Source organism: Notamacropus eugenii, chromosome 2 (genome assembly GCF_028372415.1).
Source record: "Notamacropus eugenii isolate mMacEug1 chromosome 2, mMacEug1.pri_v2, whole genome shotgun sequence".
NCBI classification, from domain to species: domain Eukaryota; kingdom Metazoa; phylum Chordata; class Mammalia; order Diprotodontia; family Macropodidae; genus Notamacropus; species Notamacropus eugenii.
In genome coordinates this window covers 437,877,158-437,896,511 of record NC_092873.1, presented here as the reverse complement: position 1 = coordinate 437,896,511, position 19,354 = coordinate 437,877,158, and the positions used below count along the sequence as shown (strand labels likewise).

General features: G+C 38.3%; 1 protein-coding gene across 9 annotated transcripts in view; it reads left to right on the top strand.

Moving 5' to 3' along the window:
- The window catches only part of PPP1R12B (protein phosphatase 1 regulatory subunit 12B), a 262,789-nt gene that overhangs the window by 60,831 nt on the left and 182,604 nt on the right, over nucleotides 1–19,354 (top strand). For all 9 annotated transcript variants that reach the window (XM_072648190.1, XM_072648188.1, XM_072648189.1 and 6 more), the window contains exons 2-3: nucleotides 10,256–10,386; nucleotides 19,214–19,332. In XM_072648190.1, coding sequence (XP_072504291.1) covers nucleotides 10,256–10,386; nucleotides 19,214–19,332 — 250 coding nt within the window. The remainder of the gene's footprint in view (nucleotides 1–10,255; nucleotides 10,387–19,213; nucleotides 19,333–19,354) is intronic.

The following is a 19,354-nucleotide window of genomic DNA, read 5'->3' as shown; positions in this document are numbered from 1 at the left end:
TCAGTTCACAAATCGACCAATAGTCGATTTATCATTTTCCTTTTCTGTTAACCTCACCTTTTCTAAGGTTCACTTTATACAAATTAATCACCCAGTCCAATCCTAGTGTCTATCTATCAGTCCCCAAGTCATTTTCCTGCCTGTCCTAATCAATTTAGTGCCCGACTCACAATCATCATCCCTGTTCCTGCCCTAATTCTAGGGGATCTCAATATGCATATTGTTGTTTCCTCAAACATTTGTTTTGAGGTATTATTTAAAGTTGTTTAGAGGGGAATTGGGAGAGCTCAGGCAAGTCCTTACTTTTCTCCACCATCTTAGCTCTGCCCCTGCAAGAAAACTTTCTGATGTTTCACTGGTCTGCTAGTGCCTTCTTTCCAAGGTTACTTTCCATTTACACCATAGTCTCCCTCTCCTAGGCACTGCGCTAAGCACTTTATAAATGTTATTTCATTTGATCTTCACAAGTATGGTTGGCAAGAAAGAGTAAGCCTTGGAATCCCTGGAGAAATACCACAGGACAAAAATGTTAGCAGAGTTTTGAGTGGACATTTGAAACATCACTGATTTAAGACATAATATTATACTCTCTGAAGAAGATGACAGCTTTGTTTTACTGAAGGAAAATATTTACTGTCCCTAAAGCTGGAGTGGTCTTTTCTGAGGTAGTCTTAGTATGTGCTAACTGGAAACAGAAATCCTAGTCATTGTGACATTATCTGGGAAATTCTTTCCTCTCTGTGTGTCTTTTGGCCCTCTCTTTCTCCTGTGCCTAGAGTCTGCCTGACCACTAAATACATGATTAGATGTAGTTCTTTCCATCTGGAAACCAAATGGCCTTTTTTTTTTCTTCTTTCTGTGGACTCTCCAATCCAGCAATGCTGGGCTTCTTTCTGTTTCTGTGCCTCTGTTCTGGCTGATCCCTGGGCCAGGAATACTCTCCTTCCTCACTTCAGTCTCTTGACTAACCTGTTTCCAAGACTCAGCTCAAATACTGCCTTCTACTAGAGGACTTGCCAATTCCATCTTTTTCCTCTCCTCCACCCCACCCACTCTTACCTCTCTGAAATTACTTTCCATTTAGATTGTATATATTTTGTATGCACATTTTTTTATGTATGTTGCCTTTCCCAATAGAACGTGAGCTCTCTGAAGTCAGAGAATGTGTTTTTGCCTTTTTTTGCCTTTCATTGTATCACCCATGCTTAATACAGTGCCTTACACGTAGTGAAAACTTTAAAAAATGGTTGTTGATTGATTTATTGATTCACAGGGTTTTTGGCTGTGGCCATATAGCAGCCTGTGGGTTTTTCAAATGGTAATAAGCCCTTGCCATCTGTGAGATGGACAGATGTTATATATGAGGCTTACTTAAGCTGTGGTTGCAGTATTTCACAACCTGAAGAGGGAGAGTTCAGCTTGGAAGAATTATGGCTGTAGGACAGCTGTGCGTGTGCGTGTGTGTGTCTTAGGTAGTGATCACCCAGGACAATGAAAGCTTTGCAGTTTTCTGCATTTATTGACCGAATACCTTCATTTTATCCATAGTTTTTCTCTCCCCAAATCCTGCCCTTATAGTAGGAGGTGTAAATATAGTATCATTACCTTATATCTGGACTATTGCAGTAGCTTGCTGATTGGTCTTCCTCTTCAAGTCTCTTCGAGTTCATTTTCTACTCAGCTGGCATAGAGATCTTCCTAAAGCTCCGATCTGACCATTCCTGCTGTCCCAAAACCCCACCCCTGCTCCTCATTAAACCTCTGTTGTTCCCTATCTCCTCAAGGATCAAATATAAAATTCTCTATTTGGAATACAAATTCTCCAGCTCCCAGTCCCCCTTCCTCTCTCCTTCTACCACCCTCTGTGATCCAGTGACACTTGTTTTTCTTTTCACAAGGCACTCTGTCTTCTGACTGAGCATTTTTACTGGCTCTCCCTCATGCTTAGAATAAATATTTCCCTCCTCATTTCTCTGTCCTGAATTCCTTCAAGTTCCAGACAAAATCTGACATTCTGTTGATAAGTTTTTCCTGCTCCCTCTTAATGCTATTGCCTTCTTTCTATTGATTGTCTTCAGTTTATGCTGCGTTTAGATTATTTGTTATAGACTGTTGTCTCCTCCTGTTAGACTGTGAGCTTCTTGAGGGCAGAGACTTTCTTTTGCCTTTCTTTGCATCTCCAGTGCTTTATGTAGTGCTTAGTATGGGTGGGGGGAGGGCATTTAATAAATGTTTAGTGACTGACTGACAAATAGACCTTGGAGAAGGAAACTTCCTAGGCTTATGAAGAGTAGAGAATAAATTTGTAGGGGAGGCGGGGTTCATTGATGTTGTTCCATAGCTTCCTCTTCATCAATCAGAACATTTAGTTTTAGTTTCATGGTCTTTGTTGAGCCTTAGTCAGGGTCCTTTCAGAGAAGAACTTTTTGAAGAACCAGAATCAGGTTTTCCTAGAGGAAGAGTTCTTCACCTCTTCTGTGTCATGACCATCTTTGGCAATCTGGTGAAACCTATGGACCGACTCGGAATACTTAGTGGTACAAATGAAACCAGTTACATTGAAATTAGTTATTAAAAAAGAACAAGTTCACAGATCTAGTGTTGAGTGTCAGTTTTAGAGGAATTGTTGATTTCAGGATGCCATCTGGGCTTCAGTTTGGCCCAAAACTTCCTGCGGTTTTCTAGTCAAATTATAATCTCTTGATTGTCAATGCCAGGAGTTGGCAGCCTTTTCAAAATGGTGTGCCAAGGTTCTGATCTCTTTCTTTCTCTCATACCTGGGTGTAGGGGAAAGGAGAGTCAAGAAATGTGTCAGTATCTACTTGGCCAGGAGGGCATGGGATGCCAAAGCAGCAAACTGTGCTAATGAAAATCAAATTTGCTGTAGATTAATAACATCTACTCTGTATTAATGCATGAGGTATTGGGGGGGAGGAACATGAATCATATCAAATGTATAGAGTATGAACACACAAAAATTCATGTTTACTTAGCCCTGGCCTCTGCATGTGCTATGCTAATTGCATAGAATTTGGTTGAGCAGTATGGGTCACTGATAGAAAGTTCAAAATGTGCCTTACCTTAATTGGGTCCTGGTCACCAGTTTTATGTTTGGTGGCCTGACTAGTACCTGACCACTCTGTTGTTTTTACCAACATGGCTCAGAAATTCCTGTGCCTGGTTAATAAACATTTGGATAAAAGAAATTATGTTTTCTTCTTAGTTTATAAGTTTAGGGTCGTGATGATATAGTGAAACTTTTGAATTTTGCCAGAGTACAGGGTGAAATAGTGGAAAGACATGAGGAAAGTGACATGTTGTAGGAAGCATCATCTCCCCAGGCATTGTACCAGTATAATCTGTTGAAACTGAGACTGTTGTGAGTAGAGAAGTGAGAAGAAGGAAAATACTGGTTTCTTTTTAATCAAAGCCAATACTGGCAATGTCTCAGCACCTTGGAGCAGTGACTGGTGGAGAGAGGAGACAAATTTTGTGGCAGGAGCAGGTAGAACAAGCAATGCCCTGAGACACAATGACAAGGTCATCTTCTCAGGCTGGCGCTTGGTGGTGGTGACAGTTGCAGGCTATTTTGAGAAAGTAGGAGGCTTTGTTCTGTGCAGATTTTTCCTCTGCACTCCTAGATTTAACCCTGGCACTGATTAGCTGTCAGCAGCTTTGCCTTTGGTTGTAGAAATGTATCCCAGGTACAGTTGATGGTACTTGATACCGATTGTATATGGAAAACCAGAGTTTTTACTTGGAAAAAATATTTTCAGTTTATCATTGATAGGGAAATGTCATGTCAGTTAGGAAGATTACACTGTTACTTTGCTAATTTGAAGACCTACCACATGCAGGGTGGTGAATGCAATACAATGAGAATTAAAATACAATCGTTGGAGCTGAAGAGAAGGACTCTTCCAACCTTGATGGCTGGGAGGATTGTATTACTATTGGCAGAAATCAAGAACTCATAAGGGCTATTTGGTTTGGGGGTAAAGACAATGAGTTCACTTTTAGATGTGATTACTTCAAGATGTTAGTGGGACATCTGATTGATGAAGATATCCAGTAAGAAGTTAGAAATGCTTTTTGGAGATCTCGAATGTACTGGAGAGAGGCTGGAGCTGGAAATACTAATTTGGGAATTATAGACAGCAGTTCTCTGACTTATCAAGTTCTTCAGGATTGACTGAATTCTTCAAGGAATTAAAAAAAATAAAAGATAAAAGATTCAGTTTCTGGGTGTCATTATATCCTTAGTATGGTACAAAAAGGGGAAATGGATTTAACCCTCAGTCAGAGGAATTTGGGTTAGATGTAAGGAAGAATTTTTTTAATATTAAGTAACATACATGATAAGATGCTTAACTGGTAGCAGAAAGTTTGTTGAATCTCTTTTCCTGGAAATTTTTAATAACATAAGACATTTATTTGTTTTTAATGGTTCAGTATTGCCTTGTGTGAAAGGCTGGAGATCATGCTACATGCCAGTGGACTGTCTTTTTCAGTCTGTGATTTTGTAGATTGGGGTTGATTGGGCAAGTGTGCTTACTTTGCCATGCTTCAGTCAGCCAGTGAGTCAGCAGCACAGCTGTGAATAGAGTGGGTAGAAGGGCATCTAAATTTAGTAGTTATTCATTTGAGAAGGTTTTCAGGGAACCATTCCTTTCTCCCCAATGGCTTTAGTCATGTTCCTCTTTCTGGATACAGGAGAAATAGCAGGACAGTATATTCTCTATGGTATTTCATGAGAGTGCCATACAACTGTTTAATCTTTCTACAATGATCTACTCCAGCTTAACTATGATGCACATAACATGTAAACTCATTTAAAAAAAAAGAGAAGGAATTGCTTTGAAAATAAGCACTGAAAAACATACTAACACGAAGACATTTTGAACTCAACTATCTTCTTTCAGCAGAGATACCTAGGAAATAAAAACAAATAAAATCAGTTGTCTTCTGCTACTTGCCTGTACAAGAAGCTATTTGAAGAACACGTTAGTTTGTGGAGGACATCTGGGCAGTGAGTAAAGCCTTTGACCCTTCACTTTTTCCAAGATGAATTCTCTCTGCCCATATAATATTGATATGCTGCCCATATAACATTCGAAGTGAACTCAGCATTTTTTAATTCCATTACACAATACCTTCCTCACAAAATGGGGAGGGGAGTTCAAGCAAGGGCACACTCAGAGAATGAATGAAAGAGGGAAAGGGAGGGATAGGATGATATAGTTTTTTTTCATGTTATACTTGTACTGGTGGGGTATTATGTCTTAGTTACCCAAAGCCTTAGGGAGCTGTCCTTTCCAGAGGGTAATAAAAATAAAGATCTTGATAGCATTACTTCCCAAAGGCCTGTGTGACATTATTGTGGCCATTTGAAACTAAGTATTTGAAAATCTCTGTTGAAAGCCAAGGAAGAAATTTTGTGACTGTGTCAGAGGCTAACAAATGGCAACTGATGCCATTAATGACCATTCTGGCCTACAGTTACTTGGAAGGAATTAGCACACTTGACCTCTGTGATATTGGAGGTGTATCATCATGGAAAGAGAAAGTTTGCAAGTTTTACTTGTGTCTGTTACACTTTCTTCTTTATGGACCCTTTTATAGACATAACCATTCTCACCCCAAAGTCTTCATTAATGATTTTGGCTTGGTGGTTTTATGGAATAAGTCACAGAGTCACTCTTTTGTGTGAGTCTAAACAGAATGTAAAGCAGGAACATAAAACACACACAGTTGAACAACAAGTAAATAATAAGAAGCATAAATTAAATGAAAAGAAATGTTTGTGTTGCATAAAAGTAAAGGATGAATGCCCTTTGGGAGAGTTAGAGGTGTTTTTTTTGAGTAAGTAACATGTTTCGATGAAGGGGGTGAAAGGGAGTTGATTAATTTTCTAAGAAATTTTCACAAAGAAATTGAGGTTTTGGCAGTTATTTGAAAGAGAACAAGATAGGCATCTTGGCTATGAGAAATCATTGAGAATGGATTGGTTAATAGTGAAAGAAGGTATTGGACTAAGTGCACAGTTGCTAATGAAAGGACTTTAGCTCTTTTCACTAATGAGTAAAAGTGAATGCTAACTATTCTCCAGTCCATTTGTTACAGATACTTTTGTGGTTTGTGGTTCTTGATTTAGCTCTGATCTTTACTGAAGATTCATCATTCCTGTTTCCAAAAAGTACTTGCACTTAGCTGTCCCAAGATGGAACTTCCAGAAATCCCTATTAGAACATGGCCCCTCTGTCTTTGAACTCCGGAGATCAGGAAGGTCTGTTGGTGGGCTAACATGAATCTCTTTTATAGTATTTTTTAAATCAAAAACCATTTATTCGGGCACTGTGCTAAGCACTGGGAATACCTATACAGATAAAAAGGACAGTTTCTGACCTCAAGGGGCTTACTTACATTCTAACAGAGGAAGACAACACATGAAGCCCAAGGGGGAGGAAGAGATCAGGGTACTTGGCGTAGGGACATTGCAGAAAAGTCTGGGAGAGTTAAGCATTCCGCCATTCCAGGAGGGACCAGCCAATCAGAGAGAGGCCACAGGGCAAAGAATACTTCCAGTGTATGAGCTTCCAAAGTAAAGAGGGGCATGGTAGAGAAAGTTGGGAGAGACCTTTGTACAACTTAAAGAAGAATGAAGACATTTTTGGCCTTTTAATCTTTTTTTTTTTTTTCTGGGAAAGGAATGAGGAAGAGAGCGTTAGCTCATTATGACTGTAATATTCCTTGGGATGCTTGAGATTTCTTCAGGCAATCTTCTTTCCAAATTAACCAGCTCTTTTCCCAGCTCTCTCTCTCTCTCTGTCTCTCTGTACACACACACACACACACACACACACACACACACACACACACACACACACACACCAACATATATACATATTTATATATTTTTTAGCCTTTCCTAGAGAATGGAAAAATAAGTGAGGTAAGAAGCGACACCACTTATTTCTGGGAGACAGATTTCTCAAGACACGTGTGGCCCTCTAGGTCCTCAAGTGTAGCCCTTTGACTGAATCCAAACTTCACAGACGGATTTGTTCTGTAAAACTTGGACTCAGTCAAAAGGTCACACCCAAGAACCTAGAAGACCACATGTGCCTTGAGGCTGAGGGTTCCCCACTCCTGAGTCTAAGGTTAGATGTTATTACCAACATCTGGGTATATTTTTCAGAGGAAAAGACTATTTCTGCCCTCACCTTCTGTCTCCCCTTCTCTCCATCTCCTTCCCTCCTTTTCTTCTTTGCCCCCTTTCTGTCTTTTCTCTCTTCTTCCTTCTTTCTCTCTATTTCTCTCTATATAATTACCTGTATTTCAAAATGACATAACTGCTTGTACCACAACTCATGGTGGTGGGCTCCCAAGTGTGCAGTCATCACTGAAGAGATCAGTGCAAATTTTCTAACCATGTCCATTCCTCCCCCCCCACCCATTCCATCCTTCTTTGAAGCCATGGATATTCTCCCCTCAGATTGTATTCTTTGTGGCTCTGGCTTATGGACAACCTAGAATTATTATTTAGAAAATTTCTCTGTTTGGGATTGCAGTTTGACAGGTTTTCATATCCATTCATGACTGCAAACATGTTTGGGTGTATCATTTGAGATTTCAGGGCATCCTTAAAGTATTTCTTCTTTTCAAGATTTCTCCCATTTCAACTTAGAAATGGTTGCTTGGATGGTGTATGGTTTTTATAACAGAAACTTTCCACTGAGGAAATCTGTACCTTATGTATTTTCTCTTTCTTTCTTCCTTTTTTTCTTCTTCCTTTCTTAGTTTTTATTTATTTTGAACTTAAATGCAAAAAGACCAAAAAATAACATTTCCATGTATGCAGAGCAGCATAAAAAGACTCAATATAAAACCATGAATTTCCATTTCACAGTTTACTTAAAAAAAAAAAAACTATGTAATAAATACTGCACATCATTTTCAAAGCTGTCCTGCTTGTCTGTGCTTCCTTCTAAGTCTTCTTTTGTTCCATGATGTGCACTTTCTTTCCCTCCCTTCCTCCCCACTTCACCCTAGAAAATGTTACCTTTAGACACAAATATGTATATATATGTAAAACCATACTCTACATACTTCTATTTATCACTTGTTTCTTTGGAGGTCATTAGCACCCTCCTTTATAGACCCTTTATAGTTGATTTGAGTATTTATGATACTCAGTGTATTAGTATTTCTTATGACAGTGTTACTGTGTACAGTGTTCTCTTGCTTCTGCTGATTTCACTTTTCTTTATTTCATGTAAGTCCATGTTTTTCTAAAATCAACCAGCTCCTCATTTCTTGTAGCACAATAGTTTTCCATCATAACCATGTATCACAACTTGCTTGGCCATTCCCCTTTGGAAGGGCATCCCCTCAATTTCCAGTTCTTTGTCACTCCAAAGAGAGCTGCTACAATTTTTTAGAACATACAAGTTCTTTTCCTTTTTCCCTAATCACCTTGGGAAATAAACCTAACAGTGGTATTGCTGGGTCAAAGTGTATATACACAGTGGTATAACTTTTTTGGCGTAATTCCAAATTGCTCTCCAAAATGGATCAATTCACAGTTCCACTGATGGTGAATTAGTAATGTCCCATTTTTTCCACATCCCCTCCAATATTTGTTGTTTTCTGCTTTTATTATTTTACCCAGCCTGGTAGGTGTAAGATGATATCTCAAAGTTACTTTAACTTACATTTTTCTAATCAAGAGTGACAAAGAGCATTTTTTGACCATTTTTCAATCAGAGAATGGTTTCTTATAGATTTGACAAAGTTCCTTATGTATTTTCTTAAAAAAAGTCATTAAATAAGAGCCCAGGTTTCAATATCCTATAGTTTTTGGAACAACAGTAATACCTTGCATGTGCATAGCACTTGAAAATTTTGAGAACTTTTTCACACCTCTCGTCTCATATTATTTCCACACTGACTCTGAGAAGATGAGCACATGGTATGATTCCTACTTTATAAATGAGAAACTGAGGCACAGAGAGATTAAGGAAGTTACTTAAAGTTCCATAGCTAGTGATAGAGCTAGGATTAATAATAATCACACTAGCATATACATTTTTAGTGCTTTAAGGTCTGCAAAGCACTTTAGATACATTATCTCATTTAATCCTCACAGCAACCCTATGAGTTGTAATCATCTGAGATTCAGAGAGGTGATATGATGAGGCAGGACTTGAAGCCCAGTTTTCCTAACTTCAGGGCCAATACTACAGCCACTCTACCATGTGCTCTCAACCCAGAGCCCTGAAGATGATAAGATCAATCTTTCTCCCACATATTCTGTTGGCCATAATGCCAGCCTTGACAATGTAGCCTGTCCTGAGTTCTGTAATTAACTCTTTCTTCAAATTTCATGTCCCTAGTTGAGTCACTTTGCTGTGACTTAATTCCTGGAACAGGTGGGAATTTATAGCCTGCTTCTTCCCACCCCACTCCCACATTCATTCCACTCAGATAGAAATGGTCTCAAGTATAAAACTCAGAGGGACCATAACTGTGCCCACCCCCCAATCCCCAGCTGATTCCTCATTTGGTCTCATATAAAAACCTTGTGTGGAGTGGGTACTAGGTATGTTGGATTGAGCTGGATATTGAAATTAATTTGCATTTTTTTTTGGTAGGAGTTGATACTGGGTGATTCTGTACCTCTTATAAGACAACTATCGTTTATTTTTCATGAGGGAATTTGGAAGTTTTCGTTCTGTATTTTGCTGGAGGAAGCATAGGTTAGGAAAAGGAATTTGAGATAATCATCAGGAATGACTTGGGTGCAGATCTTGCTTTTGAAACTAACTTTGTGACTAAGGGCAAGTAAATTACTTAATCTCTCTAAGACTCAGTTTCTTTATTTATAAAATGGGGATAATAATACCTGTAATATCTCACAGGATTATTGTGGAAGTCAAATGAGATACTGTTTTTTAAATACTGTATAAATCTTAAAGTACTACTAATGTCAGTTACTATTATTATTACTAAGAGTTTTCTGGAAGTGTTTTCTGGAATATAGATTACTTTTCATCTATAAACATGATTTCATGCTCACCAGAATTTACTATACTTACCAGAAATTACATGGGCCTGTGGAGGACTCTGAAATGCAAGATGATGTGTTTATCCTTAGGGAGACAGAAACTAGCAAGGGGCGGGGAAGGGAATTTTAGTGTCTCTAGAAATATTTAGAAACCAAAATTGATTTTTTGGCTTTTTGACCTCTTTTCAGGCCTGTATTGATGAAAACTTGGACATGGTGAAGTTCCTAGTGGAGAACAGAGCCAATGTAAACCAGCAGGACAATGAGGGCTGGACTCCTCTTCATGCAGCAGCTTCCTGTGGCTATCTTAACATAGCAGAGTGAGTGAGTTTCAATGGGTCCTGGTTCTTTGCAGTAGTATGTACTGTCTCTTTCTGATTCTGCTCTGCTCCAGAACTTTAGAATCATTAATGGACTCAACCACTGTAGATCACAAGCAACAAAGGCAAAAAAAAAAAAAAGTTTCTGATGCTAAACCTATACACATGGTTTTTCATTTGAAATATTTCTGTCATTAAAATAGATTTTATTGATATCTTTTGTTTTTATTTCACTTACATTTTCCCTTATTTCATTCCCTATTCATCCCTTTTCCTCATCTCTTTCAGAGAGCTATTTTACATGTTCTAAAATATGGGAAAAATCTGACATTATATACGGTATTTCACTCTTGTAGGCCCCTCACTTTTGCAAAGGACTAGGGAGAGGTGTTTTCACAAATCTCTTCTTTGGGATCATCATTGTCACAGCTTTACTACAACTAGGTCAGCTAAATTTCACAGTGATTAGAGAACTGGACCTGAAGTCAGGGAGACTTGAGTTCAAAGTCAGCCTTATACACTTACTAAGTTAATGATGTTCCACATGTCACTTAACCTCTGTCTCCCTCGGTTTCCTCAACTGCAAAATGGGGGTAATGATTACACCTACCTCCCAGGGTTGTTGTAGGCATAAGATGAGGTAATATTTGTAAAGTATTTTGCAAACCTTAAAGAGTTATATGAATGCTCACTGTTATTACTATTACCACTGCTCCTCATAAAACATTATTTCCTTTTCATTTTATTTTTTTTAAACATTCAGTTTCAGTTGTCTTTGTTCTTTCCGTTTACATTGTTGTGGTTATTGCATTTATATTGTTTTTCTTGTTCTGTTTCTTTCACTTTGCCTCTGTGCATATAAGTCTTCTCATGCTTCTCTGCATTAATTTGTCATTTCTTATAGTGTAGTACTTTTGTTCATTCTTGCACCACATTTTGTTTAGCCATTGCCCAGGTGATGGGTGTCTAATTTGTTCTGAATTTAATAAACGTCAAAAAATTCATTTCCATATATGCAGTAGAATAAGAAAAATTCATGAAACCACAGATCTCTGTTACCTATTTGCTTTAAAAAAAATGTTTATAGTAAATTCAGCACATTACTTTCAAAACTGTTCTGCTCATCTGTATTTCTTCTTGAATTTCCTTCTGCGTTATAAGCTTTACTTTATTTCTTCTTTTTGGCTACCACCAAAAAAGTCCTACTAAAAATATTTTGTGGTGAATGGAGACTTTTCTTTTTGCCATTGTCCTTCTTGGGGTGTATATATAGCAGGGGAACCGCTGGGTCAAAGGGCATGGATATTTAAGATATTTTCTTTGTATAACTCCAAATCACATTTCATAATGATTATATCAAGTTATTTCTACCAACAATATATGACTACACTTCTCTTTCTAAAGCCATTTCAACACTGCCATTTCCTACCTTTTGTCATTTTTGCCAGTTTGCTTCCTAGCCATACTAGTTGCCACTTGAGGTTGGGTAGAAGGATCAGTTTCACAGGTACTTTTTATTTATTCCAATGTATCTGAAATTTGATCTGGTATTTTTGATTACAAAGATGCAACTTCTTTTTGTTCAGTCTGTCTTCATTTGGTTAACATTTACAGTTAGATACAAACATCATTAGGCCCAGAGATTTGTTTGAGCCAGTATAATCAAATACTCAAATGTATCTGTGATCACATTTGATGTAGGACGTAGGTCTTAAACCATCTATGTTTCTCTTCCTGGGAAACTCTTGGCCATGTCTTCTCTTTGGTTCACCAGAGGTGGTTCCTCCCAGTATCTTGGGACACCGCCTTGATCTCTCCTGACATTATGAGAACATGCACTGTCCACTGGTAGGTAATCTCTTGCTCTTGTCATGTGACCACTAGATTTTCTCCTTTTTTGGTACATGTCTTTGTCCTTCATACTGCTTCTCTCTAATTCATTGTTTGTAATGGGTTGCAGCCTGCTTCCCTCCACTGTGCAACTTTGAGTACACTTCAATTTCAATTTTTTGGAGATTATAATATTCTATGGCTTTTAGTCATATAAAAACAGAAAAATAGAACAAGAAAGAAAAATAAAAATATTAAGCCTTCATTTAAGGGAGAAACTTGGGGTCATTTAGAGAACTCTATAATTTCCCAAAGACTTATTCTGTTCTGTTCTGGGCACAGTTCTTTGTCCATTTGTATAGCATCTATTCAGTTTACATATACTGATAGATGAGCACTCTAGTTTTCCATTCAGTTATATATTGTGGATTGAACACTAGTAAGGACAAATTCTTTAGAGTGATTATGGGTTTTGTTTTTGTGACTGCAGTTTCTGGGGCATCATTTAATCAGTGTAATGTAATCTATAAGTAAGAATATTAGCAGAACCTCACCAACTTTCAGAAATTCCTCATTTAATGTATGCTAGATTGAATCTGACAGTGGTGAACACCCTAGAAAACATGTCTCTCTGTTTTGTTCTTTAATATTAGTGATCAGAAGTGGAATAACTGTTGTTCAGTGAGTAACCTGTGATTTTGATATATACATAGGAGATAACTTGCTGGAGGAGAATGATTAAGATAGCATTGTACTGTACCACATTAAAATTTTTTTTAAAAAATAGTAAACAAATACAGTGTGATCTTACATTTTCTCTCTCATTCAACCTGATTATTTGTGTCATGGTTAAGGTGGAATATCTCTTGTGAGAGGTTGTTTGTTCCCTTCTAATGCCCCCAACAAAGATGTACTTGTAATAATCCATATGTGGATTATCGTCATAAAATTTTAAATAGCTAGGAAAGAAGTGAGTTGATAATTGCTGATGGTCTCTTGGTCACTTTTTAAAAAATAATACTAAAGGCTAAGATTTCTACCATACCTTTGGTATTTTACCTTGAAATACCTTAAAAATCAGTCCCTCAGTTACTTCAGAATTGTGTTAAATTTAGCGTGGAGCTTACAGAGAAAACACAAAAAGCCCGGTCCCAGGATGGTTCCTGTATACCCAGGACTGCAATGTGAGAGTCCAGATGTGCTGGCTCCACTGGCCTCAAAGCTGAGGAGTTTGTTGATGGTCTGTTCTGGCTTTGTCCTTCAGTGTCCTGGGCAGGGCTTGCTGTTCTTTCCACTGTTGTTTGTGTGTGTATGTTTTAGGAGACATTCTGGCTTTGGCACCTGCTTATAATTTTTCATCATCCTCTATAAAATTTTACAAACTAGCTTGTATTCTAAACCAGTGAGACCCATCTTCCTGCTTGGTAAGTGAATCAGGTATTTGCTGGCAGAGTTGACTTCTAGGCCCTTTTGGTCTGTGGCAAGCATTTTCATAGCACTTTAAGGTTTGCAAAGCATTTTCAAAAATATTTTCTCATTCTATCCTCATAACGACTCTGAGAGGTAAGTGCTATTATTAGACATTATACAGATGAAGAAACTGAGACTGGCAGAGGTTAAGGGACTTTCCTCAGAGTTTCCTTTCTTACTATACTGAGGCCAGATTTGAACTTAGGTCTTCTTGATTCTAAGTTTAGTGCTCTATCCACTATTCTACCTCACTGCCTCTGATTGGTAACATGCACTACAAAATGGCATTAGTCAGTATTGATTTTCTTTCTTACATCTATTTTCTGTTTTTTAACATCATAAGTAGCAGGTTGGAGTTAAATACTAAAACATTTTCTTGTTTTTGTTCTTCTTGCTTCAATTAATTTTGGTCTTTGCTCTAACACATTACGGTGGTCTGACGATATACAGAGTGTAGATTTAGCAATAACTCCCACGTTAGTAATGAGTCATTTCCTGCCAGTTAAAATATAATCAATTTCTTTTCTTTTTTTCTTTTTGTGATATTGCTTGGTGTTCATCACATCCAGAACTTTCTGTCTCACTTTTTGATGTTTAAGAATGAGCATTCTTTACAGTATAAAAGCTTTTGGCCTCTTCTGTTTTCTTAACTCTGAACTGTATTTTCCTCTACTCTCATCACTTCTTAGCTTTGCATCGAAGTTATTCTCTATTAAAGTATATGTTGATTTAATTTGAACGGTCTTGTTAAGTTTTAGTAGAATTTTTCCTATAGCCAATATTGGTGCATAAACCCAGCTATTTTTATGGTGATTTTTTTGCAAATCTTATCTTGAGCACTGCAACACAAGATGATCAAATGTCCCATAAAATGTTTTTCTTGTTGCCTTTGGATATATAGTAAAACCAGAGACTTTATTTACCTCTCCCAGGAGAACTTGTGACCTATCCTTTTATTTAGCTGCAATTCACTTCTGTTTTCTGGAGAGAATTCCTTTTCTCTTGTAGTATATCCACTCTATGGTTGTTGAACAAGGATCTCATAGAGTACCAAGAGCTAAGTTAATGTTTGTAGATAGTCCAAAAATTCTTGGAATTACCTATTTCCTTTTCTCCTGCTCCTAACTATAGAAGTAGGAAGGAATTATGTAGAGCTAATTATTTTGGGTTTTTTTTTTGTTTGTTTCATGGGTTGCCACGGCCCCTCCAAAATCATTACCTAGTGGCCAACTTGTCTCGTTATCTTGGTGATAAGTCCTCCCTGTAGTTAACTAGACTGGTATTTTCCTTAGACTGTACTTGAAGCGTTTCTAGTAGGCTAATAGCTGGTGCTAGCATAATTTTCAAGAATCCAGGGACACCTGTGCCCCACTATGAAGCCTCAGAGAAGGACTTTTTGGAGATAAGCTTGAATAATTATGTTTTAAAGCAAAAGAAGTAGGCCTGAAGATGGAAGGACAGCTGCTTAAATATCACAAAAGCAACTTTAGTCAGTATTAAAAGAAAAAGACTAAACACAGTGAGCAAAAGATGAGGCAGTAACAGGTTCTTGCTGTGTTAGTCATGTAATTATGTTTCATAAATAGCACAAGCAAAGACTTAACTCCTGAGATATCCACCTGTCCTCCCTGGGGCAAGGAGGCATCACTAGAAGAGGAGTGTTTTTTTTTTAAAGGAGAAAAACTGGTAATTGAAAATCACCTTCAAAATAAGATGTTTGGAGTATATCTTAGATGAGCATAAGTTCAGATTATGTTCAGGTATGTTTTGTAGTGAGAAGAGAATTGGAATATTAAGGCTGTTTAAAGTAAGCTTGTTTATTGGAAGTTCCTCCTAATGTGCTTAGAGCTTCACTGCACCTCTCTTGTTCCACAAATGAGCAGTGAGAGTGCTCTTGATGACTGAGTGGAGACCAAGGGACTCCCTTCCTCCAGAGTCTGATTCTTAGGTTTATCTTGTAGCTGTGGCATGGGAGTCACTTCTGAGTCCCACAGGGTTATTGTGATACTTTGTGGGAGAAGTCAAAACAAAAGAAGAGTCAGGCAGCAAAGCACTGAGCTTTGGCATTGGTGTTTGGAAGCCTGGACTGTCTGTCCCCGAGCAAACAGAAATGAACAGTATAGTTTTATTCACCCTTGGATCCCTCTTTTTGTTTCATTTTTGTGAAAGTTGGCAACCTTTTCAACACTTAGGCCACCCCCCCTTTAGAGTCTTACAGAGATGGCTCTGAATCTCTAGTGTGCTCAAGTATGCTAGCTTTTACTGCCTAAGAGTTAAGGTGATTTCCTCTTGGTGGTGACTTTTAGTAAAAATTTAATTAATTTGTGAAACATATAAACTCCCTTACTGGCATTTCAGTTTTCGTCAGTCAGCCATGATCTTTGAGCTACAGAAGAATTTTATTAAATTAACTGCCTTTTTTTCTCTTTCCATAGATAGATGGATAGAGCATATATTATATGCTGGCTGGGGATACAAATATAAGCAAAAAAGACAGCCGCAGCATGCAAGGACTTTACACTCTAATGAGAGAAGATGACGTATCAAAGCAAGCTGGAAGGGGAGAGTGGTGGGCACTTGGGGAAGGCACTGGGGAGGAGGAGAAGTCTTGGGAGGCCAGAGTAGAACCAGGAGTGAAGTGAGCCTGAGCCACTTCTGAAGTGGCCTTCTGGACCAAGAATCCCCTCATCAGAACAGGGCCACAGAGGCAGAGGGATCTGATCTCCAGGCTGCTGAGGAGCCATGAGTAGAACCAGAAGGAAGAAGTAACAAGTAGAGCATGTGGCCTCAGTCAGGAACATGCCTCTTGATGGACTGTCTCCTTTTTTTCTTCTTTCCTTAGGAATCTGTGCACAGAGAATAATTATAAATTAGCTCTCCTGTTACATACCTTTGATCTTATATGAACCAGTCACAGTGATTTCTTTAACATGTTATTTTGGGTAAACATGTTTGTGTCTTAGAAATAAGTATGACGTTTATCAGTCCTTTTTTCCCCCCTCAGAAGAATTACTGATGTGAAGTGAAATAAACCTGAAGCCAGTGTATCTTTGTAAGAGTAATTATGATGAGCTGACTTCACACAAAACCTACTTAGATAATTCTGTGGGGTTATGCTACAATTCATTTCTCATTAGGTTCATTCTTATGAGAGGTTTTGAATTTCACTGTTATTATTAATTTCTATACTACATGGGTTCGTTTTTCAAAAAATTGAAAACTGCTTTTCTAATAAGCTATGCTTTAGCTTTAGGCCAGGAATTATATAGACACTTTCAGAGCTTGTCAGTTCTTAATTACCTACTTGTATTCATTTAGTTCTTCATTGACTTTGTAATCCTTTTAGAAAAGACACTGATGAACCTTTATTTTGGGGTGTTTTAAAAATAGTATTCCCCTCCATTACATGTAAAAGCAGTTTTCAACATTTATTTTTAAAAATTTTGAGTCCCAAATTCTCCCCCCTCCCTACCTGAGACAGTAAGCAATCTGATATTTGTTATACATATGCAACCATGTAAAAACATTTCCATATTAGTCATTTTTTGGAAGAAAACTTGAACCCCCCCCCCAAAAGACAAAGTGAAAAATAGAACGGTGAACCCTAATTTTCAAGGGAGAAGAAAGTGAGAAATAGTTTTGTTTTCTCTTTCCAGGAAGACCTTGTGTTCAAGTGCTTTCCATTTCAGGTTCATATCCATTTTAAATGTTGTGCTGTCATCTCTCTTATCTTGACCCTGGATAGTCATATTAAAACACACAGAGAGGTTTGGCTTCAGTTGTATTTCTTTTTTCTGCCCTTCACATGTTCTCTCTCCCCTTTACTCCCCTACCTTCTCCATATTTATTATGCTTCTTGGGAGTGCCAGTGCTTCTAAATGTCCAGGTGCCTTAATGAGGATCCTAGGGAGAAGAAATTAAAGCTAGGCAGGGATTCTTAGGCTTACATTAATTATGCTTAAGGAGAATAGAAGCTTTTAAGGTGGTGGTTTTGGAGGACAGTGCTAAATGAGATCATATTTTCCTTTCATGTACTTCTGGTCATGCTTATAGGTTGCTCCCCAGTGTTATAGATCTGGGTGCTTATTATATCATTGAAGGAGAAAACAATAAATGCCTACACCTGAGTCCATTTGTGTGTGGGGGTGTGCTCATTCACTTAGCAAACATTTTCTAAGTGCCTTCTCTGTGCTAGGCACTGTGCTATTCCAGGAAAGGGTGATGTGTAGCCCACATTGAATAGTTCTTTTTTGGTTTCAGATGCTTCTGAGTACTAAATTGCTGACTCCAGCCATTATTGGGCCTCTTGCTGACTCGTAGCCTAAATTCATAAAGGCTAATTAAATTCCTCACAGACTTTGAATTACACAATTACATATTAATGAAAGGAAAAGCATTTATTATATGCCAAGCCCAGTGACAGTCCCTGCTCTCAAGAAGCTCATACTCTAATTGGGGGAAATAAGACACATAAAAGAGCTGCTGCACAGTGGGGTGAAAAGCCTAGAAGTCCTAAGGGGGTGATTCTGGGTTGTGTGGCAAGGTCCAGGGGTCTTTACCATGGATCAGAAGGCCTCATGACAGTGCCCAGGGGCTGAAGGGGAGAGTGGCAAGGTGGATGATAAGACTTGGTGATCTTCTGTCTGGTGACTCCCAGCAGTATGAACAGCCATGTTGCTCTTTTATACGGCTGCTCTGGGGGGGGGGGGGGGGTTAGCAGCAGGAGAGGGGCGACCCTTATGAGAGAGGTGTTCTTCTGACGCTGCTTTCTGTCCAGCTATCCTGTGAATTCAGGACATCACCTCACAAGGAAGGGGCAAAGGGAAGGAAACCTCTGTCAGTGGTTCTTTCTTCACATAATCATAGGAGGCCATCACATATTTATGATTTCTCTGATATGATAATTCTCTTCTGAAGTGAGGAAGGGACTGTGTAGATGACTGGTGGTGTCTCTGTTTGTGAGGTGATGTGTGTCTGTGTGTGTATGTGTCCACATTTGAGTAGATACCTTAAATATACATACTTGAGAACGCAAAAATATTTTATGCACCCAAATGTAGCCATTGGCAAAATCCTAGTAAAAACATTGCTCTATGTCTCTTCTGGCTTTTGTGTCAAAATTATCTCAAGATGTAGCAAGGAATTTTCTTTTTGGAAACTTGCATTTGGAGGGAACATAATCTTACTCCATATGGTTTTTCAGAAGCCTTCTTATCCATCCATAAAGGTTTTTCTTTTTTCTTTTTCTTTCTTTTTTTTTTTTTTAAATATTCTCAGTGGTATTTGTGAAACATGTCCTGCTTGTTGCCATAGAAGAGAAGGAAGAAAAATTGAGCCTTAGTTATTGAAGTATCTTAGAGATCCAAAGGGTTAAATGCAGAACATCTTATTTGTGACTTGTTTGGAATCCCAAAGCAGATGCCTTTTTCTGTTAGTTTTTCAAGTTCCTCTCTAGCCTTTGGTGCATGAGTGTAAATTGACCCCAGCCTGGCATAGATAACATTACTCCTGGGTCTCATCTGTGCAGGTATTTCATTAACCATGGAGCCAGTGTGGCTGCAGTGAATAGCGAAGGTGAAGTCCCCTCTGACCTTGCAGAAGAAGCAGCAATGAAGGACCTGCTCCTGGAGCAAGTGAAGAAGCAAGGTAACTCATTGGGGTGACTCTG